Source organism: Neovison vison, chromosome 1 (assembly GCF_020171115.1).
Source record: "Neovison vison isolate M4711 chromosome 1, ASM_NN_V1, whole genome shotgun sequence".
Lineage (NCBI taxonomy): Eukaryota > Metazoa > Chordata > Mammalia > Carnivora > Mustelidae > Neogale > Neogale vison.
The window spans coordinates 92,855,844-92,882,917 of record NC_058091.1 but is presented as its reverse complement, the minus strand read 5'-3'; the positions used below and the strand labels follow the sequence as shown (position 1 = coordinate 92,882,917).

At 38.7% G+C, this 27,074-nt stretch overlaps 1 protein-coding gene across 4 annotated transcripts in view; it reads left to right on the top strand.

The window, feature by feature from the left end:
- The window catches only part of LOC122908865 (24-hydroxycholesterol 7-alpha-hydroxylase), a 91,094-nt gene extending 64,656 nt beyond the window's left edge, over positions 1-26,438 (top strand). For all 4 annotated transcript variants that reach the window (XM_044252203.1, XM_044252175.1, XM_044252186.1 and 1 more), the window contains 4 exons: positions 6,935-7,030; positions 7,890-7,978; positions 23,056-23,143; positions 26,115-26,438. In XM_044252203.1, the coding sequence (XP_044108138.1) occupies positions 6,935-7,030; positions 7,890-7,978; positions 23,056-23,143; positions 26,115-26,186 (345 nt within the window). In that variant the 3' untranslated portion in view covers positions 26,187-26,438. The remainder of the gene's footprint in view (positions 1-6,934; positions 7,031-7,889; positions 7,979-23,055; positions 23,144-26,114) is intronic.
- The last annotated feature ends 636 nt before the right edge of the window (positions 26,439-27,074 follow it).

The window sequence follows — 27,074 nt, the reverse complement described above, 5'->3', positions numbered from 1 at the left end:
TGAGCTGAAGGCAGAGGCTTTAACTCACTGAGCCACCTAGGCGCCCCGGTAGATACTGCTTATCAAGTTGAGGAAATAACCCTCTATTTCTAATTTGCTGAGAATTTTAATTATGAATGGGTATTGGATTCTGTCTAGCACTTTTTCTGCATCAGTAGATATAATCATATGCTTTTTCTTTTTAACATGTTGTGATGGATTACATTTATTGATTTTTGAATATTGAGTCAACCTTTCATCCCTGGAATAAATCTCATTTGATCATGATGTATAGTCCTTTTTATACATTGTTAAATTTGTTTTTACTAATATTTTGTTAAGGATATTTTTGCATCTCAGTTCATGAGAGATAGTGGCCTATAGTTTTCTTTTCTTTCCCTTTCTTTTTTTTTTCCTTTTCTTTCTTTTCACTTCTTTTCTTTTCTTTCCTTTCCTTTTCTTTCCTTTCTTTCTTTTGCACTGTTTTGTCTGGTTTCTTAATCATGACAATCACTTAAAAAATGTTTTGTGCTTGTCTTGCCCCCTTTCTCATGAACACACAGATTCCTTTCTTTACTTCTTTTTTTCCTCTTCTACCCTCCCTACTTTCTTTCTCTTTCTCCTTCCTTCCTTCCTTCATTCCATTCTTCTATCCTTCCATCCTTCCTTCTTTTGCTTTCTTTATTTTTCTTTGTGTGTAGTGTGTGTGTGTGTGTGTGTGTGTGAGAGAGAGAGAGAGAAAGAGAGAGAGAAAGACTGGAAAAAGAAAAATCAGCAGTATGTTTTTCCTCTTTTTCCCTAACTCTTTTCTTTTTCTCTCATTTCCTCTTTTTGATCTCAGGTTATGAATTTGTTGTGGCCATTAACATTTCTTATTTTCTTAAAGGTAATTTTACTCATTCGAGAACTTTACCAAAAGAAACACCCAACCTCAAACCCAGGCACACACATATACACTTGTGCCCGTACAACCCCAGTGATCATTTATTTATCTGACATGCTCCTTGTTTGACATCAATACAGAAATCTATGTTTCATCATAGTATAAATCTTTGATTTAAACATTTTTAAACATTATTTTTTTTCTTTTTTAAAGATTTTATTTATTTATTTGACAGAGAGAAATCACAAGTAGATGGAGAGGCAGGCAGAGAGAGAGAGAGGGAAGCAGGCTCCCTGCCGAGCAGAGCCCGATGCGCGACTCGATCCCAGGACCCTGAGATCATGACCTGAGCCGAAGGCAGCGGCTTAACCCACTGAGCCACCCAGGCTCCCATTTTTTAAACATTATTATACTTTTCATACATCCAGAGTCTTAATATTTATTTCAATGGCTTTATAATAGGCCACTGAATTGATAGCTTAAATATTTAATTGCTGCCTAAGTCTTGAGAATTTAGATTGTTTTCCTCTGTGGTTATTTTAATGTGGTATTTATTTGCATCTTTGTGCATAGTAAATTTTTTTGATGATTATTCTTGAAATGTGTTTTAGTAGTGGAGGCAATAAGCCATTTATAATTCACTGCATATAATTCTCTTATACAACTGAACTGTTTCATAATTCCAACATTATGAATTCCCAATAAAAATTTTTAATTAAAAGTAGTTGATGTCTGAAGCAATTAGAAAAGTTATAAAGCAATCATAGTCTCTGACCTCCACTTCCTCACACTCACAGTTTCTTCCTAGAGGACATGAGACCCAGATGGATGAAGGCTCACTCTAGGCCCTTATGATGGCTCTCTTAGTTAATGGGCAACCGAGAGACATGCATTCAGGATGCCATCTTCCAAGAATACTCCAGAACTTCCTTTCCTTATTTTTCAAAATACCTTTTAATATTTGTAAAAGGTGCAGCAGGGTCTTCTGTACTTACTATTTCTTTTATAAATAAAATAAATACAAACTTTCCTTCGAGAAAGCGTACACTAATCCCTGTGAACTTCTCCCCTGCAGAGTTGAGGCTTCAACTTTGAAAATGACAACCTGCACAGCTTTTTAAAAAATTATTACATAAATAAATTATAGTAATTATTTTTAAGAAGGAAACCATTTATTTAAAAAAAAAGTAGTGGGGTTATGGACATTGGGGAGGGTATGTGCTTTGGTGAGTGCTGTGAAGTGTGTAAACCTGGCGATTCACAGACCTGTACCCCTGGGGATAAAAATATATTATATGTTTATAAAAAATTAAAAATTTAAAAATTTTTAAAAAAAAGGCAAAAGAAGGATATAAAGGTTGCTTAAAATTTTACAAGTCTGATGACCACTAAGAACATTTGGCATTCTCATAATTTCAGATTTTTCCCCTGTAGTCTCTATGTTTTAAAAATTCAGTTGGTGCCATATTATGCTAATTTTCTCATAATCTGCTTTTATATTAATAGTAGTTCACCAAAGTTTTCTATTTCAATAAAAGACATCTACACCACTTTGAATTATAGCATAATAATGTAATCATGGACATAGTATTGATTTTTAAATCGGTTCCCTATTCCTAAATGTGTGTGGCTTCCATTTGTTTATAAACAGTGCAAAGATAGGCATCTGTATAGTCAAATCCTGGTACACAATAATAATTAATTCCTTAGTATAAATTCGTACAACATGGTCCTTTCAACCTTCATAAATTTTCTAAAACAGGTGGAATGTCTGTTGAACATATTAATGGGTTCCCAGAAATTTGGACTATAAAAACATTTCAAATGAGGTCATCTGTGTCAAGCATTGGCAGAGGTTCATGTTTTCTCCCCCATTGGACAACTGGTCAGAGTTTCTTGCTGGGAATGCTGCAGGCGCTCTCTTCCTGCTCTTTCTTGATATTGTCTGAACATGGTCTCATTGTTTATTTTTGCTTCTGTACTCATTCTCTTCTATATTTTTGGAACAAATTAAAACAGACAATACTACCCACTTTCTTTGACTTATTCTATTCCTTTTTTTTCTTTATTATATTATCTTTCCAAAACTTTTAAACTTCTACCAGTATTCTCTTTTCAAGGTGTTGTACTTTTCGTACACAGTTAATCGGCAAGAATGCCCAGAAAAGAATAAACAAGGAAGTGTTGGAAAATATGAATGATTAAAGACTATTAATTATCTTCTCAAGGTATTAAAGCATGTTATAAAGCTACAACAATTAAAATGGTATGAAATAAAATAAAATGGTATGATATTGGTGTCAGACTAGATGTTCAGTATCAGTATAACAGACTGGATAGATACCAGAGAAGGAAACCCTTTTGTACGTAAGAACATAATATAGGATAAATGAATCATTATAAGTCAATTAAGGGGGAAGAAATTAATATGTGTTTTGGGACGACTGGCTAAAAAGTGGCATTTTTTTCTCAACATTGCTTTGTACACTTAGAATTGAGAATCCCAAAGAGTTTTATCTATGCGAATTATATCTACTGAGATTAGCTTTATTAGAAACTAAAGCTGAGAAATTATAAAGTTTATTTGGCAATTAAAAAAATAACAAGGAACTTACTACATGTTAAATAATAGCATGGTTCTATGAAACATAACTGTAGTTTCCAAAACATAAAAAATGTAGAAGAATAACATCATTTTAAGTTTTTGCAAATCCATCTAATGCCTTGCTAATAGAACACATATGGGTTCCCATAAACGTGCCTGGAATCAATCTGTTGTAATATATCATTTCCGTTCATGGAAATGAACAAAATCCAGCCTCACACAGACATGTCACTGGAAAAGGAATTGGTATTACAATAGCTTCTTCAGATATGGCTGTTCTCCCATACCTCACTGAAACTCAATAGTGGGACTTTCTCTCTCTTTTTTAAAAAGATTTAATTTATTTGTTTAAGAAAGAGAGCTAGAGAGAAAGAGCACGAGCAGGGGGAGGGGCAGAGGGAGAGCAAGAATCAGACTCCCCACTGAGCCAGGAGCCCAACTCAGGGCTCCATTCCAGAACCCTGGGATCATGAGCGGAGCTGAAGGAAGACTCCTAACCAACTGAGCCACCCAGGCGCCCGCTCCCAACAGTGGGAGTGTCTTAAAAGTTTATTGCAATCTGAAATATTATTGAGTTTTTTGTACTCAGTTACATGAAAATCCTTTGGTTTGTCCTATACTTTGAATGAGTCATTTTACCCAAGAATAACTTTTGATCTCGCAAAGCTTCTGAAAAGGTCTTGAGAACTCCTAGAAGTTTCTATACTGCCTTTGAGAACCACTATGTTAAAGAGAAGAGGGCTTAGGATTCATCAATGAAACCACAAAGATGAACAGATTTGAATGTATCATATTAAAATTTAACATGTATTTTTTAAAAGTATAATCCAAGTTAAATGTAAACCAAAAATTATGAACAAATGTTAATATAAGTATGACACAAGGGTAAATAGTTTTAATATTTAAAGAACTCGCAGATCAGTAAGTAAAGCATGAATCTCACATAGATTAATGAGGACAGTACATAAACACAAGAGTTCATAGGAGAAAATAACTTCACATGGAAATATGCTCAACAGAAACATAAAAATGTTTGCAGCAACCAAAAATTAGCTATTAAAAATGTCAGACTAGCAGAGAAGAGGGCAAAGAAATTGACATTCATATATTATAGGTAGAAACATATTTAGGCACAAGATTTGAGGAACATTTGCGCAAAAGAAATTGCACATCTTTGTTAAAAGATTTTACATGAAAAAGGCTTTGCAGAAGAAGATGCTTTAGATGGCATTATTTATTATAGAAAAAAAAAACCCTAGGGCATGATTAAATTATTTATGGTTTAATCTACCCAGTAGAAGATTAAATAGACATTGGAGATAAAACTTCACAATGTGTCTACAATGCAAAGGAAAAAAATACTTTGGCTATAAAATTAGGTGAACCAAGTGAGATTCAAAAATTAACTATTCAGCATGATAAAAATACATTTAACAACAATAACAACAAAACACTAAACTGTTAAGTAAAAATACTAGAGGGAAGTCTAGCCAGTAGATGATTGTTTTTTGTTGTTAGCACTCTGGTGGTTTTCTAGCTTTTTCTATTATTCTCAATTTTCTAAAATTTTGATGAGCATTTCTTATGCAAAAGTTTATACTCTAAATTTTTTTCAAGATTTTATTCATTTTGAAAGAGAGACACATGAGTAGGGGGAGGGGCAGAAGGAGAGAGAGAGAGAGAATCTCAAGCCAATTCCACGCTGAGCATGGAGCCCGACTTGGGGCTCTATCTCAGGCCCTTTATGCCAGTCATCACCCTGGTAGTTGCTGCTGTGACAGGAACTTCTTTCTGGTCTCCTCCATGTGGCTAGTATTAATTCTGTTACTGAGATCCCATTTGAAGGATTTTACTAGCCTGTGTTGTAGGCTGTGGCAGCCAGCAGTCTCGAAGTTATAATTATGGGTCAACAGCCACTAACGGGGACTATTTGGTAAGGAAGGGAAGGGCCCACATTGACCTCCTGCAGCTCTGTCCCAGGGCTGTGCCCAGCCCCACTCCAAACCCACATCTGGGCCCTCAGCAGCTGGTCCGAGTCAGCCATGAGCTCTCTCACCTCAGTTCCAGCAGTGGAAGAAGAAACAGGCTTGGGATCTCACAAGTCTTCGTCTACTTTAAAAATGGAAGGACGGCTCCAGCATAATCCCCGCTCTCTTCCCAGTTTGAGAGCTCTCTCCGGTGCTCCTGGGACTGCAATTGCCAAAACTCAAGCAATATTCAGCCCCCACAGGAGCCAACAGGGCTTCTCTTTCGTTAAAAAATGATTACCCCTGGGTGCCTGGGTTGTTTACGTGTCCAGCTCCGTTGTTTTAAGTGTCCAGCTCTTGGTTTTGCCTCAGGTCATGATCTCAGGGTTGTAAGATGGAGCCCCATGTCAGGCTCTATGGTGGGCACGGAGCCTGCTTAATTAAGATTCCCTTTCCTTCTGCCCCTTCCCCACCTCTAATAATAATAAAAAATGATGACCCTTTCCCATACACCACTTCCTGCTACCATAAAAAGACATATTTTTATTTGTAAGGTGCTCATATTCTAGTTTCATAAGGTAAGTGTTTTGCAAATATCTTGAGGACATTTCAAAATCCTGCAGGGTTAAATAGATACATGGCTTCCAATAATTGGCTGTGGGAGTTACTAATAAAATGTTTCTGTCTCAGTAAAGTTGATAGCCATCTAGTGGTTACACCCCATGGGAGAGCTCTTTGCCCTGTGGTTCCTGAACATGATGATGTAAGGGTGATTTATATATCATGAAAACCTCCAATAACATAAATGGGGAAAGACAATGCAGACTCTCCTGCTTGAGGAAACATACTGCTTAGCCTGAGTCCCATAGCCACAGTGATCCCAAACACAAAATCAACCAAAGAAATGTACAACACTTGCTTTAACCTATGTCTTCCTAACCAGTTGTCTTCATATTCTTTCTGCCCTAACAGTTGCTTCAGGAGTGAGGGAAAAAAAAAAGAGGGAGAGATTGAAAAAATCCACTCCCTCTTCCCAGACCCTATCATGAGTGTCGCAGGGACAGAACACCCATTGCCCTATCCTCAGTGCTACTGTGGCCAGTGTCCTGTCTCAGATTTTCCTGTTCCAGAACCACAACCTGGAAGTCCACTGTGGCTCCCATCACCAAAAGCACTTCTGTAAACCCCAATTTCGAACATCAAAAGCTATACCATAGCAGGCATATACTAGTTTCTAAAATTTTCTCATTTATCTAATATTTTTCCCTTGTGTAACCAAATTTATAGACACATATAACTAATCATCAGAATTAGAACACAGCCATTGCCTAAATTGGAAAATAGAAATTATCTTTCCAGGAAAGAATTAGATTTTCTTACCATTGATTATAAAATGTATGTGTCTTCTCTACAATATAGTTGGAGCATTATTTTTAATGACCCAAACTCTCTTGAAAGCAGATTTCAAAAAATAACTCAAAACTGATTTTTCTATCATAGAATTACACTGTTCCTTCTGGTGACTTGTTGATGTTGTCTCCATTTTGGCTGCATAGAAATCCGAAATATTTTCCTGAACCTGAATTGTTCAAACCTGTAAGTTATCTCTTTCCATATACTTTGTCCTTTTATTTTAATTTCTTTTATGCCAGGAGTATGAATTCATAGATTAACTATCACTCTATCATTAAACAGCCCTATTCTCTGGTAACTAACAAGCAAGTTGACTATAAAGGAAGACTTACACTTATATTATGGGTGGTATAACACAAATGAGATAGAAAAGTTTTTGGAATAAAATTCACTAATTTTAAATAAATGATTTGAAAGCAGCAACGTACATTAAAGTAAATATGTCTAGTTCTGATAGAAGACTTATATTCATCAGGCTGTTGCTCCTGTTATTGGTTTCCAAGGAGTATAACAAAAGAAAAACAAGGCAGATTAAAACTGCTTTACTGTTGCTTAAAATTGGGGAGTTACAGGGCTGAGCAGAATCTTAAGAGTTTATTTAATCCATTCTCTGCCTTTAGGTAAAAGTTTTTTTAAAATGGCATCCAGATGTATTCATTCCACATCCCAAGTTCCCTCCACTAAGCAGGGCTGCCAGTAACTTGCTGAATTTATTACTGAGGGCAATTCTGTGATGGGGACTGAGACCTTATTATAAATAGTCTTCCTTTTCTGAGGTCAATTCCTCTGAGGTGGCTGATTTACCTTATCATTTACATTTACCACTTAACAGAATTCTTTTTAAATCTTTTTATTTATTGGTTCACATTCCAAAAACACAATTGTGTCTGATATTAGTAACAGTTTGGAAAAAAATTACCAACAGCCCTGCAACTTTATATGTGAGGATTAGCTGTACAAAGTCATTTTTAGCCTAGAGAAATAAAGTTAAGCTTATTTATATAAGGCTGATTTGGAAAAAAAAAATGCTTTCTTCCCACAGGAACGTTGGAAAAAGGCAAATTTAGAGAAGCACGCTTTCTTGGACTGGTTTGTGGCATTTGGAAGTGGGAAGTACCAGTGTCCTGGAAGGTCAGTGAGACAGCTGAGCCACGTTTATCCAGAAAGTCTAAGAAAGATGATGGCTCTGAGGGGGAAAACATTGGCTTAATCCCCCTTTTCTTTATTATCAAACTACAGGGAGATCCAGGAGTCCACGTTTCATTTGGTTGGCCAGTTGTACTGTGCGATGTCTTTGTGGGAATGTCTACCATGGCTTCTGATGGGTTACCTCATGAGAACAAAATATTATGATTGCTGCTGTATGATGACACAGGGTCATTAAAAGTTTTTATATAGAAAAGATTAGAGTAGGGCATGCCTTAGGTTATATAATCATGCTTATATTCCATGTAAGAGACATGGGGTGGTAAGATCTACCAGATTTGGAAAATAATTAGAAATGGGATTGATCAAAGGGAAGGATTTGTGGAGGGCTGTGGCTTGAAGGTAGGTGGCTGGAAGATGTGGAAATAGAGAAATCAGGAGCAAGAGAAAGTTTAGTGGACAAGGTGTTACGTTTTCCTTTGAAAACTACTTAGTCTGAGATGTGGCAAAATATGAATCCTATAACCAAATTCTATAGGTCAAATCTGAAGGTTGAATAAATGTAACAATAAATAAAACCTCCATAGCCTAGTTTTTCTATTGTTTCTGCTTTTAGAAGTCCTTAACTTTTCTGTTATTAATTTTAAGTAGCCAACCCATGAAACATTGTTCCTAAAGACAGACAAAGCAGAATTTTTCAGGAAAGCGAAGGACTCCATTTGGACAGTGTTCTAGCAAAATGGATCTTTTCACTAGAAATTTAATCCCACAGATCTTTAGTATAATCCTCAGAAAATTGCACCCATTCTAAATTTGTCTACTAAGAGCCAATTTATTTTCTCATCCACCAAACACTTAGTGAGTCAGAGAAAATTGCCTTTAAAGTAGCTGACAATCAAAGTTCATCATGAAGGCATAGTCTTATGGCTTTGCAGCTGTCACCCCTTGGAGTTCAGTCCACTGAGGCACTATGAGGACCCCTCTCATTAATGAATACAGAAGGTTTTGCTGAATTTAGTAAATAAGTATTCAGTGCTGCTATCAGCTGCCAAGCAAAAATCAGAATGGAAGAATATTGTTCTTGCTCTGAATAATGGGAATTCCAGAAATATGTTTTGGAGGAAGAACCCCTTCTTAGGTACTTCCCCATTGCTGGGAAGCCCTCGGATACAGGAAGGAAGGGAACTCTTCCCAGTAATTCTATTGCTGAAGAAGTCCAGTAGTTTTGCAGAAAAACAGGGAAAAGCAGCAAGAGCTAGGAGATTTCTTCAGCAATGGTAGCAAGCAGAATAATGAGTTGCCTTGCAGTGGACATTCTCCTCTTAAACTGTGAATTTAGATGAAGGACTAGAATGGGATTTCCAGTGTTGAGTGGGTTTGTGAGAGTGGATGATCTCAGCACAGAGGAATGTGCTTGCTCTATTGCAAACCCGCCTCCCCCACCCCACCAGCCAACAGCCTTAATTTCCCTTGCTTCCCATCCCTGCTAGAGGATGCCTGGTTGACTGTCTCACTGTGGTCATTGATATGGGTTACATTCCAGTGTAAAATAATAGCCCTGATCTTTGGCAAGATACCTCACTTATATAAGCTTGCTTGGATAGGAAGAGGGTGTAGTAAGAGCTTGAGAGATGGAAATGAAGTGTGAATTCCTCAGGAGTAGAAAGTGTGCTCTCAACATTTTTTGTGGGCCTTTGGGTCCTTCTTATATCCTTGGGCAGTACTAGTACAAGTCATGGTCTTGTCTTGAATTACCAATGAATTACTAATGAAAATCACCCAGCAATGGGAAAATTAGTTCAAACATAGGTCCAGCTGATAGTGGATCAGTAGTAGTAGTGTTCAACCTGACAGGTATCTCTGAAGCACCTGATATTAGTATGTTTATTCTTTCATTCAGTAAATATTTATTGAGAGTATGCTCTCTGGCAGGATAGGTTTCTAGGAATTACCTTGGAAAACAAAATAAGGGATGAAGTGCCTTCCCTCAAGGAAGTTTTAGTCTTAAGTCACTTCAGGAACCACGGAGGAAATTCAAAGACACATAACGTTCTTGAGTCACTTATAATGTAGCTGGGGAGATGAGACAGACAGAGCAACATGAGAAACAAGCTGTTCTTTTTTTTTTTAATTTTATTTTAAGATTTTATTTATTTATTTGACAGACAGAGATCACAAGTAGGCAGAGAGGCAGGCAGAGAGAGAGGAGGAAGCAGGCTCCCAGCTGAGCAGAGAGCACGATGTGGGACTTGATCCCAACACCCTGAGATCATCATCTGAGCTGAAGGCAGAGGCTTAACCCACTGAGCCACCCAGGTGCCCCTAGAGAAACAAGCTCTTCTTAACACCATACGCTAACTGGTGAGAAATGCCAGATGACATACATACATAATAACCACCTTCCGAGTTTTGAGGAGGATTAGAAAAGGCTTTAGGGACTAGATGGGAATCATCAATAAGCAGCCAGAGGAAAGCATACCTCCGGAGGGCGAGGGACAGTGATTACAAAGTCTGAGGGGAGGAAGAAAAGCACGCACTCACAGGAATGGAAGGGAACTCAATATATCCATATGTTGGGGTTTGTGAAGCTCTGCATACCGTTGCTTCTACTTGTGCATTTGAACGATAATACAATCTTAATAATTGTGCCTTATTCAGTAAAATAGCCTTGCAGTACTTTGAGAAGTACTTGTATACTTAGAAATTGCTGATTGCTTTTGAGGAGCGAGCACACTCAGTCTCTATGGATTTCATGAGAAGCTGTAAATTCAGTTTACTGTAAGGAATTTGTTACATAAACAAACGCATCCCCTCGACTCTGGTTGTTAAGTAGACTTGAACAAACTGTATTTATGTATCTAATTGTTTCTTAACATTTTCACTGTGCTCTGCACATGTCCTGGAGGGCCTATAAAAAGGGTTAGGAGTGAGGGTGGGAAGGGGTGGATGTGGTTAATTCCAAGACGGAGTCAGGCAGCCAGAACCCTTTATGAATTTTTAGCCCCGCTTCTCTCTCTTACGGCTTTACTGAGGAGCAGTGACTTACTGGAAGGAGCCCAGAAACCATGGGCAAAATCGCAAACATTCCTTTCCCAGCCATTTCTTTTTGACACTTCATTATTAGGCTAAGATTTAAGTGTGTCAAGAACAGAAGAAGCAATTCAAGACTCACTTTTGATACTTGGGTCCAAGTGCTTCTAAAATAAAGCATGTTCATTTCTGAGCAGAACATGTCAGAGAAGACCCTCTTTTCCTTCTGTTTACAAACTAGATCTCCAGCTCCTCCATGGAACACAGAATAGCAGGATGGGGTTTGTATCTGTGGAGAGGAAGAAAGGGCACTCTTGCCCCAGCCGGGGGTATGTGGGGTATGTGGGGGGGGGGATCTTCTACTGCTCTCCCCTCTTTTTTTTTTTTTTTTGGATGGGCTTTCTTCCCTCATCCAACTCAGTGACTGCTTTTGAACCAGTTAGAAGCCACCTGATCAGAAAGAGGGTTTAATTCCTAGGAAATGAGGACGGAATTAAAACTTTACAGTGTTGCTTTACTGCCCATGGGCTATTGTCTCCGCATCATCTAATGCCTTTTCTTCCCTTCCTAATAGCCCTCTCTTTCATTTGGGCATCCATGGGATTTGGGGGTGCTGATTCCACCCCCAACTCCATAGGAGTGGAGCCCCGTTCCCTAAACCCATCCGTAAATCCCATCCCTGTTTCTGCCCTCCTTTCCCCCAGTGATTTGCTTCAGTGTTGGTGTATGTTTTAAGCAGTGTAATGAACTACCAAGCTTTCTGTTGAGACTTGTGGGTCAAACATAATCATGCCTTATGGGATGTGAATAAAGAAGCATTTGGCCCCCAAAACTGTTGGCAGCTATTTTGAGACGATAAAAGCAGGCAGTGTTAGGATGCATTTGGTACCGTAGAACAGTGCAGCAGAGGCAAATTGCCTCCCTGGGAACATCGCTGAGCTGCTGGAGTGATCTCTGTCCAAGGCCAGCGTCAGCTCTCAGTTTTCCAGGTACATAAGGCAGTGCATTCCCATCAATATAGGAACCAGTCAGATGTGAGTTCTCTGTCACTTGCAACCAAAAACATCCTAAGTCATATAATTTTCCTCAAAAGCGAAAGTGTTCTTTCAAGGTTTATTGAATTCCACAAAATACTGTGTTAACATGCTTAGCCATATCCATGAATTGCTTTTCTAAATAGCTTGCCCTTTGCAGAGGGGCTGAGTTTCCTTCACTGTGGGTGTATCACAAAACAAAAGTAAATGTCACATCTTAAATTTTTTTCTGGAATCTGGAATTTAAAATATACCGTGAGATCATTTTTATTTGGTGAGTACTTAACCTCGCTGAAGTCAGTACTGTTCCTTTGCCCTTTGCTTGAATAGGAAACTTGAAACACTGTATCTAACCTCCAAGCTCATAGTTCATCTGTTCTGGAGCTTCGCCTCTAGAAGGGGTAGTGGGAGGATCTCCAGTAGCAACTCTGAAAAAGGGATCTTGAGAAAGTGCCCTCCTGCTTTGACGAAATAGAGAACAATGTGCCAAGTCCAGGACAGAGGTGCTCCCATCCTTCCCTCTTTTACTTCTTACAAGCTTTCTCACCTCTTTCCCCTCCTGTATAGTTCCCATTCTCTTCTCTTTTCCGCAGGCTTTCTTCTTGTCCTTCTCTTCCACTTGCTTTTATCCCTTTCTCCCCTCCCTACCTTATTCTGGGTTTCCCCCCTTATTCAGTGTAAGCATCTGCCTGTTCACGCTACAGATTACGTCCTCACCATCCTCCCCAATTAAAAGTGTTTCATGTATAGCTGAGACAGTCTTTATCATTGTGAATTTTGTACTGAAACTAAAAAAGTTGATAAACTACATATTTTAATATATTTCTTTTTCCACTTTCTCCTTGTCAACTTCTTCTAGATCAGTGCTTCTTAAAGTGTGATTCCCCAGATCACCAATAGTTAACACTACCTGGAAACTTGCACAAAACGCAAATTCTTTGGCCCTTCCCCAGACCTACCGAATCAGAAACTTTGGGAGCAGGTCACAGCAATGGGTGTTTTAACGAGCTTTCCAGGGGACTCTGACGCAGGTGAAAGTTTGATAACCCCTGGGCCAGAATACTTTGCGTCCTGCCACCAAACTGATTTCATTTTCCTAAAAGATTTCAAAGACGGATGAGGTTGCGGGGAAAATACTTCCCCTTTAAGCGGAGTAGCCAGGCTTCCATGAAGGATGCCTGTGAAAGTATGTCTGTCTGCTGCCTTCTCTGAATTCCAGGGCGAGATCATTCTATTTTCATAAGCTGCAGCTGGTAGCAACTAGGAATATACTTCAGAGCCCCTGCTCCTGGCAACCGTGGCAGTTTTCCAGTCCATGCTAGCATTGCCCGCAATGACTTCGGGGGGAGGGGAGGAGCAAGAGATTTTCTTTTCAAATGCGAGAGAGGGAATAATCTCAAAATCAAGATGTTAAACTAAAATCATTCATTTCCTGTAATCTTATCATCCCTTTAGTACCCCCTGCTTCTTTCAGATGGAGCCCTGCTGTGGACCCTCTACTTCTCCCTCTCTTTGGCCATCCATGACACCCCACCTCCTAAACCAGGTCTTCATGTACCACCATCAGGTGACAGGAAGGCTTCCCAAGCCTTCTCCCATGCTCTGTTGTCTCTTCTTTCAATCCATCTTACTCACCACACACAGATTACTTGTCCTCAAATAATCAACTCAGACTGTCACTCTCACTAAGACTCTGGCACCACTGTCTACAGGCCAAGCTCATCAGCCTAGAACTCCAGACTCTCCATGATCTGATGCTGATTATACCTTTCCGAACATGGGGCGGCGCTGCCCCAGAGGGTCAACCAGCTGCCCGCAATGACCGTGTCTGCTCCTTCACTTGCTTGTTCTCTCTGCTGTGTGTCGAATGCCCACCCTCAACATGTCTACTTAGTTAAGGCCCATTTCCTTCCATCAAGGTCTAGCTCAGGTGCTCCAGATCACAGCACTCTCTCCAGACTCCAGACTTCCACAGCTCTTTTGTTTCTACCTTTATTCATAGCGTCACGCTTTCTGTCTCTCCATGTGCATTACGAGTGTGAGGTCTGTTTCATCAGACTCTATGCTTCTGAGGCCTGTGTAGAGTGCTCCCTGAACATTTATCTACAAACAGGGAAAACACACAAGTACGAAGTATTTAAGGAATTTTCAAAATGTTCATATTTTAATGAGCTTTATTTATAGATGTGTAATGTTGTCCTTATAAGTGTAAAAAATAAATCTGTTGTAAATAATATGCCTCATTATTTTCACTGTTTTGACATAAGAGCATTAAGAAAACATTCCTAACATGAACATAGCTCAGCTTGATTGTGTAAAGATACAAATTTATGAAGCCCATTTTCTTTGACATAAAAAGTTCTTAATGTCACAGATATGTATATGTTAGTATCTGATATTTTAGGTACCCAACAAAATTCAATAACATAGTAAAGACTGGAAAACACTTTTTGCAAGTGTAGAAAAAAATGACTAGTGAATAATTGAGGTAATTTTGCTACAATATTCAAATATTTGGATTTAGAGAAAATGCCATTTTTAGTATATATTATTCATTATCTGTATTATTAAGTCACCTTAGCTTTCCTTTAAATAGGATATCAATCAAAATATCTAGAACTAATATGAAATATGTTAACTGTATGCTCTTTTAATGACTAATACTAACTTAATAACTAAACTAACCTAACACTCAAAGATAAAAAAAATATTAAACCTCTCTAATACACAGCATGCACTGGTCAAAACCTCCGTTATCATTTTACCAAATGGGAAGTGGAATTTTATAATTTTAAAGAACATTGCAGGGACTCGAGTTAGTTAAGGAAATGACTTATGGACTGTAGTGGGAAGCTCTTTTAATGAATTGATAAATATATTTTCTAATCTCTCTAATCAAAACATATATAGTATTGCTAATATGTTTACTCTTAAATAGCTTGTGAACATCGGTCTTGTTTCCATTCTCCTTCTACGTGATAAAGGAACTCTATGTTGAGGCCCTTCTATGTGTCATAATGCTCAAAGAGACGGTGTTTCCACACACAGGTAAAATTTTTGAATAAGCACAATTTATTCACTAGGTCTGCAGCACATTCAGGATCAAAGACCCAGCCTTATCACTCAAACCCTCCACGAACAGGGTCCTTCTACTCTGCCAGCTTCATCTCTCATCACCTCACCTCCTGGTAGGCAGGGTGTGAAGCCCTCACTGACCCCTCGATGTTCCAGGGCCCCTTGTGAGACTGTGCCTTGGAACAGGTTGTCCCTCTGCCCTGAGAGCTTTCTTTCCTGGAGCAGCCACCACCCTGCCCTCCAGAATGTTTATTGTCCTTAGGCTGCCACCGTGCCTCTGCTCTAAGGACTGGACAGAACGAGTGCCAACAGCCCTCTATGCCAGGGGGCCCAGCTCACAGCACTGCACTGTTCTCTAGCAGACTGGTGTCAGGGAAGGGCTAAAGCCAGAGTGGCAAGAAAACAGGATTTGTTTGGATCAAGTGGAACCTGTAAAACTGATGGGTAATTCACAAATGCAGAATTAGCCAGTATTTCTTCAGGGCTGCCAGGTAAGCATTGAATATTGGGAAGTTCCCGCTTATTCTCCTGACCCAAAACGTCAGCTCAGTTATCTGAGGAAGGGATCTCATCCAATTTACTTCCAAGAAGGGAGTTAGCTAAGTACTGAGAATTGGTCATTTTAGTCACTGGGAACTTTGATGTCAAATTTCCTATGTTGGTGCTCACGACATTTTCCATTTGCTAGAAGGGCTTCATGGGGCCTTAGGAGATATTACTCTCTTTTTGTTATTCTTCTACTTTGGCTACTCCTTCCCAGTGTGCTTTGTTCATCTTTCTCACCTTCCTGACCTCCATATTTTGGAGTGTCCCAGAATTCTCTTGTCAGATTTCTAGGGTTTTTTTTTTTTTCCTTTTCTTTTTTCTATTTAACTTCCTCCCTAAGTGAGCTCTCTGGTCCCACGGCTGTAAATAATCCTCTGCATAATGATGACCTTGTATTTATATCTCGTATGTCTCCAGTCCTGATTGAATCCCTCCTAAACATCAGGCCCGTTTACCCAGCCTCCCCCTCAGTGTCTGCACTGCATGTCTGGACAGCAAGCTATGCTTAACAGGTCCAAAACTGAGCTCCAGAAGACAGCTCCTCAACCTGCTCTCCCTTCCGTCCCCACTATTGCTGAGGTAAAGAGCGACTGTATCTTTATATTTCTTTAGGTCCGAAATTCATCTGCAGGTCAAAAGTCACTCTTCACTCTGTGTCTTCCACATCCATAAGGCAAAGCCCATCATCCAGAGGATATCCAGTCTCTCACTCTGACACATGATTATGTCTACCATCCTGGGTCCAAGTCACCACTTGCTATTGTCTGAAAAATTTGTAAAGTCCTCCTAATCAGTTTTCTGGCTTTCATCTACATCACCTTATGTTTCATTTTCAGTGTAGCAGACAGAATAATTCTTTTGAAACCTAAGTTGTATTTGCTCAAAACGATCCAATGGCTTCCCGTCTCACTGAATAAACTGTAGTCTTCAGCATGCCCCATGGGCTCTCTACTTGCCAGGGGTATTTCTCTCAGCGCCCCCCCCCCCCGGCTTCTTGCTCATCTTTGGCAATACTAGCCTCCTCGTTGTTCCTCATTCTTCTTCCTCTGGATTTGTACACCTTCTACTGCCTCTGCATGGAATTCTGTACCCAGATATTCATATGGCGCATTCTCATCCTTCATTCTAATGTCTGCTGAAATGTCACCTCTTCCTGGAGAACCTCTTCACCTGAAACATTGTAGCACATGCCATCAATCCCTTTTCTCTTACCTTGTCTTACTTATTATTTTAGTAGTTATTCTTGTAGCTCATATATGCATTCCTTGTTTATTTATTTGCTGCCTACTCTAAGACTAGAATATAAGCATTTTAATGAAAGCATGAGTGGGTTTTTGTTTGTTTGTTTGTTTATGGAAATAACTTTTGTTAACTTCAGCACTTAGAAGAGCATAAAGCATGGAAAGACAATAAATATCGAATGGTTCAATGAATGGAGATCACATTTTATCATAAGAACTCTTAGTACATAACGTGACAGTTCACTGTTCCCATAACTGTCACTGTTCCAGGAGGGGTAAGAAAGAAGGGCCTATGACTTATATCCACACCCTTGGTTGTCTTCTCCAAATTTGACCCTTAGTGTTCTGTGATGTTTGCTCCAGTCCCAGCTCCTCATGGAAGACGAGGTGCTGTTTCCTTCACACTGTCTCCAGCAGAGATAGGAAAGTGAGGCTCTTCACACCTCCTATTATTTTATTATCTCTTTATTCTTCAAGACACTGTCTCACAGGACCATGTAAGTGCATCACTCTTGACTGCACATTTAAAAAATTATACAGGTTTGATTTCAGACCATCACAACAAAGCAATTAGAGTGAGTCAAATGAAATCTGTGGTTTCCCAGTGCTCATAAAAGTCATGTTTACGCTACACTGTGGTTCATTAAGTGCGCAATAGCATTATGTCTAAAAAATGCACATACCTGACTTTAAAAATACTTTATGGCTAAAAAATGCTAACTATATACTAAGCTGAACTTTTGGCAAGTAGAAATCACTGGTCACAGATCACCATAACGAGTGTAATAATAATGAAGAAGTCTGAGATACTGTGAAAATTACTAAAATGTGACAGGCACAAGGTGAGCACATGTTGTTGGAAACATGGCAGCAGTAGACTTGCTCAGTGCAGGGTTGCCACAAACCTTCCATTTGTAAAAGAAGCAGTGTCTGCGAAAGATGATAAAATGAGGTACGCTTGTGGTATAGTCAAGAAAATATAAAAATTGCAAAAGGGGGGGCGCCTGGGTGGCTCAGTGGGTTAAAGCCTCTGCCTTCGGCTCAGGTCATGATCTCAGGGTCTTGGGATCGAGCCCCGCATTGGGCTCTCTGCTCAGCAGGGAGCCTTCTTCCCCTCCTCTCTCTCTATCTGCCTCTCTGCCTACTTGTGATCTCTGCTGTCAAATAAATAAATACATAATTAAAAAAAAATTGCACATGGGGCACATGAGTGGCTTAGTCAGTTAAGCATCCAACTTGTGATTTCAACTTAAGTCATGATCTCCTGTGTCGTAAGATTGAGCCCACATTGGGCTCTGTGCTCAGCCAGGAATCTGCTTGAGATTCTCTCTCTCCCTCTGCTCCTTCCCCTCCACTCATGCTCTCTCTCTCTCTTACAAATAACTAACTAAATTTTTTTAAAAAATTGTACATAAAATATTTCTTTTACTGGGGCACCTGGGTGGCTCAGTCAGTTAAGTGTCTGACTCTTGATTTGGCTTGGGTCATGATCTCAGGGTTGTGGGATTGAGCCCCAAGTTCCCCAAGGTCTCATAACACCCAAGTTGGACTCAGTGCTCAACACAGAGTCAGCTGCAGACTCTCTCTCTCCCTCTCTTTCTGCCCCTCCTACTCATTCTCTCTCTCAAATAAATAAAATCTTCAAAAAATATATATTTCTTTTACCATAGCCCAAGAGAAAAGCACTTCACAGAAGTCCCCTATCCCTACCATTGTCTCCTGTAACAGAGCTGTGCTTGTCTGTTGCAAAATAGCCAAAGAGCAATCACCCTCCTTTTCACTTCATCCCTTCCCCAAGGACTTGCTTTCACTCCAATATCCATCACCTTCCTCCATTGGTGCATTTCTCCAAGCCTGAGTGTAGAACAACCTGGGGGCTTTCGGCATGACTGTCCACCATTGTCCTTCAGACTTGAGTTCTTCAAAACAGTCCTTCATGGGCATGGCACACCATCTCCCCCTCTCTTAAGATATGTTCAAAATGTGTATTCTTCAAATTCTCTACTGAATAACTGACGGCCATTTCAACACTCTCTTTCTCTCTTTCACATAGCCCCCAAAGGCAATCATCTTTTTTTCCTATGAGATGTTATGCTCCTAACTATAAAGAGGAAATTAAATATTTACCCCCAAATTATCAAGGCTGGTCTCTCTCATGATAGAGTTAGTGTATTATTATAAAAAACAATGTTTCCTTTTTTTTCTTTCAAATCTTCAAAGATATTTTTCTGTTGTCATCTGGCTTTCATAATTTCTGATGAGAAGTCTGTCATCATTTTAATTAATTAATTAATTTGCTTATTTATTTATTTTGTCTTCCTCCTCCCCCATGGCTTTTAAGATTTTTCCTTTGTCACTTTTTTTAATAATTTGGTTATGATTTGCCTTGGAATAGTTTTCTTTACGTTTCTTTTGCTTTGGGTTCATTGTACTTCTTAGCTCTGTAAATTAATAGTTTTAACAAATTTTAAAATGTTTCAGCTATTATTTCTTCAAATATTTTTCTTATCTATCTATCTGCATCACCAAATTACATGTATGCTAGAGTCCTTGATATTATTTTATAGATTACTTATACTCCATTTATTTCTTTTTTTAATCTTTTTATTTTTAATTTTAATTTTAATTTTTTAAAATATTTTATTCATTTATTTGACAGACAGAGAGGCAGTGAGGCAGACGGCGGGGGTGGGAAGTAGGCTTCCCACCGAGCAGGAAGTCTGATGCGGGGCTCTATCCCAGGACCCTGAGATCATGACCTGAGCTGAAGGCAGAGGCTTTAACCCCCTGAGCCATCCAGGCGCCCCTAATCTTTTTAATCTATGTATTTCATTTTGGATATTTTCCATTGTTCCAATAAGTACCATGATCTTTTCTTTTGCAGTGTCTTATCTTCTGTAAATCCCACCCAGTGTATTTTCATCAAAGAGACTATATTCTTCATTGCTATAAATTCAGTCTGATTTTTTTAATTTTCCCATTTCTTTCTTCATTGTGCTTCTTCCTTTTTGAACATCTGGATTATATCTAACTAGCTATCTCTAATATCTGTCATTTCAGCATCTATTTCTTTTGAATGGTTTTTCTCTTACTTACATGCCATATTTCCCTGCTTCTTCTAAGCATGATTATTTTTTTAATAAATTCAAGTCATAGATGTTAAGTGTCACAGATACTAAATTTTATTGTATTCCTTTAGTTTTAGGCTTTACTGTGGCATATAGTTAGTTGCTCAGAAAAACAAGTTTTGAAGACTTGTTATTAAGCTTTAAGGAGTGACACTTAATTTTAAGATAAAATAATACCACTTCCAAGGCCATAACCTTTTAAAGACCTAATCAATTGTCTTTGTTACAGGATCTTCCCACTCTGGTGGGAACACAAGCTTCCATAACTTGTGGGAGCCCTGGGCATTACTCAGCTTATGGCTCCTTAGCTTTCTTTTTCATCTTTCTTCTCCACCTCAGTAGCTTTCTCTCACTTGCTGAGATCAGTACTCAGCCAAATACCCAAGGAGACTCCCATGTTGTTCTCGGAAGCACTCTTGCTGCCTCTGTGAAACTTTCTCCTCTCTTTTATTCTTTCTTCCAAATTCTTCCCTGAACTTTGATCTCTGTCTTTTTAATGTGATGAGACCCTCAGGTCTGTGTGGGCTTTTCCCTCCTTGCACTGTGACCTGGAATCTGCCATGGACGGTGAGTTGTAGATTGCAGGACTCGCCTTATTTATTTCTTTTCTCTTGGAAATTTCTATCCTACACTGTAAATCTTTCTCAGGTTTTTTTTTTTGTTGTTGTTGTTGTTGTTTTCCCTTTCTTACTCAGTTTTTGAGTTATTTAGGGCAAGACATGGCCAGAAGTGGAAGTTCCATTTTGTTAGGAATTTGACAGAAATTTAGTTGTGAGAAATTCTGAGCCTGCACACAAATTAGCAGACTTGCTTTTTCTAGAATTGCTTTCTGATTCAAATGAGTAAATATTGTTTATATTTTACTCTAACAGACATTGATAGTCCTTAGAATAAATTGTTTTTAGCCCATATAAGTAAGTAGGGTGAAATTCACATTATATATATTTGTGAAGAAGTGATGTGTTATCTAAGTGGGTTTTAACAATAGCTGGAGTACTCAGGATTTCATTTGAAGTAAAATATAGTCAAGATGTTTCAAGAATACTAGTAGGCAACAAATGTAATTATCTGAAATGAATATAAGATCACTCATAATCATTCAGTCATTCAATGAATATTGAGGATTCAATGGAACAGTGATTCCCACCATTTGTGAATACAATAGTTTAAAAGGGGGTAGGGCTTGCAATTAATTAACTATAATATGGTAGGATATAGTCAGATTGTAAAGACATTGGTGGAAGACTATGTAAAGTGCCACTGAAGCACAGAGAAAGAAAGCTGGAAAGGACCGGAAATTGAATTTGTTTTATGGAAGGTATCTATTTCCATCATCTATTCATTCATTGATTCTTCCATTATATTACATTCAGAACATGATTAGGCACCAGTACAGTACTCTGCACTGATAAGTCCCAACAATACAGTTCCTCCTCTAGGAGAGAAATGGCTAATAAGCAATTGCAATTCAGTGCAATAGATGCCATGGCTGAGGTGTGTACATGGGACCACAGAAGTGGAGAGGAAGCGTGCCTTGTCATTGAAGCAAGCGATCAGAGAATGCCTCCAGAGGAGACTGAGCTGCAACAGAGAGTGTCAGCATTCAAGAGATGTTAGGTATACAGGGTGGCTGGAGCATAGGTTTCAAAGAGGAAACCCATGGGTTTCCCCAGAGTGGGGAGGAAGTTGGGGTGATAGAGAGGCACCATATTTTCAAAGGTTGTCCATGTTCTCCTATGGCATTTGGAAGAAAATAGGAAGCATTGACAGATTATGTCTGTGACTGTGTCAAATGAGGATAGTTTTACATTTTAGGAAGTTCACTCCAGTGGTAGAGTGAAGGATAAAATAGAGTGAAGTGAAACTGGAAACAGGAAGATTAGTCTGGAAGCTGAGCTAATTTAGTAATCCTGGAGACCAATCATGAAGAACCTCACTGAGGCAATTGTGGAGAGACTAGAGATAAGGAGAGAGATCAGGTAGTATTGAGAAGATAAAACAAAAGGACCTAGTGCCTAACTGGATATAGAAAGTGAAGCAGAGGATTGAGTCTCTGATGACTTAAAATTTTCTGACCTGTTGGGCCAATTGTATTCATTAAGAGCTAGGACCCCTACGAGGCATTGCCTACCCCAAGGAGAGCTCAAAACAACCCACTGAGATGCAAGAAAAAATAGCAGAATTCCATTTATATTCTTCTCTATATTTTTAGTTTCTCTTTGTGTGTGTCTGTGTCTTGCAAAGTATGTAGTAAAGTAATACAGTAGTATGTGTATATACTTTATAAGTAAATGAGTATCAATGTGTTGTCGGGTATGCTCAAATATTTCATTATCAGGGTGTATGATCAAAAAGTTTGGAGACATCTGAGTGAAGGGTTACAAAGGGAATAATAAATGTGATAGTTATGGGAAATTTGGTAGTGATGGGGTAGTTATGGGTAGTTATTTGCCTATGAACATTTAGGCAGTAATTTCTAATGGGCAGTAGGAGTCTAGATCAGACAAGTGTCCAATAGAACTTCAAGTGATCATGCAAAATGTTTTAAAGATGTACTGTCCAGTATCGAGATCAGTAGCCACTCAGTAGCTACGGCTATTGAGTACTTAAAATATGGCTAGTACAACTGAAGATCTGAAATTTTTCATTTGGTTTAACTTTAATTTATTTAAGTTGAAATAACCACACGTAGGTAGTGGCTACCATGATGGGAAGCACTGATATGAAACTTTGAAGAGACCTGGACTCTCGTTTGTTAGTGCTTCCACTGGCTAAGCATTTTACATACATTTTTAAGCAATTTAATTATCCCAGCTACTCTCTGGAGTAGACAGTATTATAAAAGAAAAGAATAAGTTCTTCCTTATTCTATCTTTTTAATGGTAAAAGTTCCTAAAGTGAAAAAGAGCATCCTTGCTCTGATATATGCATGCTTTCTAGATATTCTCTCTTGGTAGATACTTACGCATCTTTCACAACCAAGTGATAATTTCATATTTTCTTTTCAGGTGGTTTGCTCTGTTACAGATTCAAATATGCATTATTTTAATACTTTATAAATATGACTGTAGTCTTCAAGATCCATTACCAAAGCAGGTAAGTGTTTTCAGGATTTTAAATATCACGGTTTTTAATTTTGGTATAAATTCTAACACCTTGGTTTTAACTACTACAGATAAGCTGCTAATTTCCTTATGTAGGCTTAATCTTAACAGGTGTCTTACATGGAACTGGACTGAGAAGATACCCCTTAATTCCCTTACTTCTGGATCTGACCTATATGTCATGGAACAACAAGACCAGCACCAAATAGCAGTGTTCCCACCACTTACAGTGTTAAGGAGGTCCCCAGTGAATTCACCAATTTTTGACATCGTTTCTTGTGCTAAATTGACATGGCCTTGATTTTGGGCTTATTTCCCTAAAGAGGTGTGTCTATGGGTCCCAAAATGAACCATCAGTTTTAGAGGCAAGTCATAGGCCTTAGTCCATTTGGGAAGCAACAGCATGGAAGAAAAGAGCAGACAGTGAGCAACAGTAAAGACAGTAAGCAAGAATGAAAAGTCTGAGACCTTACTCCTATCACTGACCATTGAATTGTCTAATCATTAAACTCCTCTGTGTTCCTATAGGTCTGTTCTCCTAGACTAGTGTCTTTCAAACACGTGCAAACATCAGAATGACCTGGAATCAGAATACTGGACCCCTACCCCTTGACTGCATGATCTAGGGACATCTAGGGAGGGGCAATAATTTGCATTTTTTAAAAATATTTAATTTATTTATTTGACAGAGATCACAAGTAGGCAGAGAGGCAGGCAGAGAGGAGGAAGCAGGCTCCCCACAGAGCAGAGAGCACAATGTGGGGCTCAATCCTAGGACCCTGGGATCATGACCTGAGCCGAAGGCAGAAGCTTTAACCCACTGAGCCACCCAGGTGCCTCAATAATTTGCATTTTTATCCAGTTCCCAGTGCTGTTGATGCTGCTGGTCTGAATAACACCCTTTGAGGACCGCTGTCCTAGGCAACAGGGAAAGTTCAATTCAATTCCAGATGTTTGGAAGTCATTTTGAAGACTCTGGATAAAATGTGCTGTTTCAACTGAGGATAAAGCTCAGAAATTAAGCATTGCAATTTCAGAGCTGTTCCCATAGCCTGTTGTGCCTTGATTTACTCTTGATATAATAAGGCTAATGTATGGAGGGATAAATAAAACTCTTGGGTGACATTTCAATAGAAATTATGTAAGTGCCTAAGTGACACAGACAATATTATATTACTCATAAATATGCACATTTCAGCACTTTCTCCTGATTTCTTTTGCACTTCTATTTTGAGTACACTAACTACCAGCGATGAAGAGCCCTCAAAATCCTACCATGAAAGGGAAACCAAAAAACCCTTCACAAAGGTTCTCAGCAAGTATAGTTTTATTATCAAAATGAAGATCAGGGCCAGGAATATACTCACAAAATACCAGTTCCTGGTCCATTGAGTTGGATGTCACAATTTTGCCCAGGACTGATTCCCCATACAAATATTTTCCCACCAGTGAGAGGACACAGAAATGCCTTACCAGATTAGAAGGATGACATTTGTCAAAACCATGTAACCCTAACTCCAGCAATCAGTAATTTTGACCAGTTTCTTAGGCAAGATTTTGCCCAGTTCTCTCTTCCTAGCTAAGAATTCTATTAGTTATATTTATTATACTGAGCTACACAACATTCTATTTCTGTTTTGACATACTAAGAACGTATTTTTTAAAGATTTTATTTGTTTATTTGACAGACAGAGATCACAAGTAGGCAGAGAGGCAGGCAGAGAGAGAGGAGGAAACAGGGTCTCCGCGGAGCAGAGAGCCTGAGGCAGGGCTCTGTCCTAGGACCCTGGGATCACGACCTGAGCCAAAGGCAGAGGCCTTAACTCACTGAGCCACCCAGGTGTCCCACTAAGAACATTTTTAAAGAAATATCTCACAAAAGGGAAAAAAATAAATATTATTTCATTTTGTAAAAAGTATGTCTAAATGAATTCTCATGATCTCAAAGGGCATTTCATTTCATAATTCTTATTCTAGAAAGAGACAAATTAAAATTATGCAATTGTTGGATTTGTTTTAATAAGGTAAAATGAGGTGATCAAAAAATACAGGGAATGACCTTCAAATTACCAGGCTCTTGTATAAGATGGGAGGGAATGAGCTGCCAAGGCATGTTCTGAACACTCTTGTCAAGCATGGGGGCATCTCTGGGCTTGGAAATTAGCTTCCCCAAAGAAATATACTTGTCATAATAGCAAAAATCAAATTCTAGAACCCCCAATTTTAATAATTCTGGAGCTCAGTGTTTTATTTTATCTCAAAGAGTCTTAGGAAATTAATTTTAACTCTCATTAAGAACCAAGCACTAAACAAATACTATAGAGCTTTCCAAGATCCACAACTAGGCAGCAGTGTCCAGATGCTAACAATAGGGGCTCTTCATTTTGAGCTTTATAAGACCACCTTCAATTCTCCTACAAAAGCAAGCACATTTTTGCTAATACGTTGAAGTTTTGTTCGTTCGTTTGGTTGGCTTTGTTCTGTTTTGCCTTTGGGGAGGTCATGAGTCCTTAGATAATCTCACGAAAACTATGGATCCCTTTTTTTAGAAAAGTATGTAACTTTTCATACCCAGAAATTTGCAGTTGCAATTTCAAGGAGTCCATGACAACCCTGCACCTCATTCTGTCAATGCCCCTAGGAATCTCCGTGTTAAGAAGCCCATTCTGTGTCCTGTTGCATTCAAACCTGACAATAGACTGATGACTTAAATTGGACTGATTGTCTTTTCCCTGTTCTTGATTTCCGCCCACCCTCAAGGCTGATAGAACAGGTTGCAAATATCCATTCCTTCAGTGGAAGACTAAAATTGATTCTTGACATTATAAGACACATAAAGCAAACACATCTGGTTTTCTAAACCTAAACTTTGTACTTTTAGAGATAATTACACTTGAATAAACCTTTGGTCTAAAACCTTATGTCTCTTAATTTTTATATTTCTTCTACATTTCTGCTTTTAGAGTCCTCTCCATTTGGTGGGTGTCCAACAGCCAGAAGGACAATGCCGAATTGAATTTAAACAAAGAAAATGACATCTGTTGGGTCTAAAGAGGGCCGGGGCCTTCTGGAAGAGTGATTGTCCCCATCCACTAGCCTGGCAGCATCTAGACCTGAGCTCTGCTAAACATACTGCTTAACTTAGTTTTAGGATTTAGTTCAAGAGCATGTCTAAATGGTAGGTGTATTTGGTAACTTAAGAGTAGACCAAGAATCTGACATCACTCTCACGAGGTCTGAATACAGGGATTATAGAAGATGTTTAAATGATTTTTAAAAGATGCATTTCCCCAGGAGTTGCAATTTGGTTTCATGCATAACTGTATTAAACTTTAAATAGAAATAGTGCCACTTGAATGAAAATCTTAGTAAACTATGAAGGCCACGTACTTAAATTTCTATTTTGAAAAAAGGCTAAAAGTCTTAGAGTCTAAGAAAATATTAAAACAGTTATTTCTGGAAATTTTTTTAGTTTTCTCAGTATTATTCTCAAATGGCAATTGCAATTCTTTTTTTGTTTTTTAATTTTTTTTTTTTAAGATTTTATTTATTTGACAGACAGAGATCACAAGTAGGCAGAGAGGCAGGCACAGAGAGATGAGGAAGCAGGCTCCCTGCCAAGCAGAGAGCCCGATATGTGACTCTATCCCAGGACCCTGAGATCATGACCCGAGCCAAAGGCAGAGGCTTAACCCACTGAGCCACCCAGGCGCCCAGCAATTGCAATTCTTAAGTTCTAGTAATATAATATTTTATGGTAAATAAGACTAGTGCTGAAACAATGAATAAAAGGATAGCTTTCTAAGACCTGTGAAGATGGGGAGCATGTCTTACACTCTTTCTGTGCTCAGCTACACCAGGACAACACCTTCTGTATAAGGTTTATTCAGTAAAGGTATGCTGATTGATATATTGATTTGTAT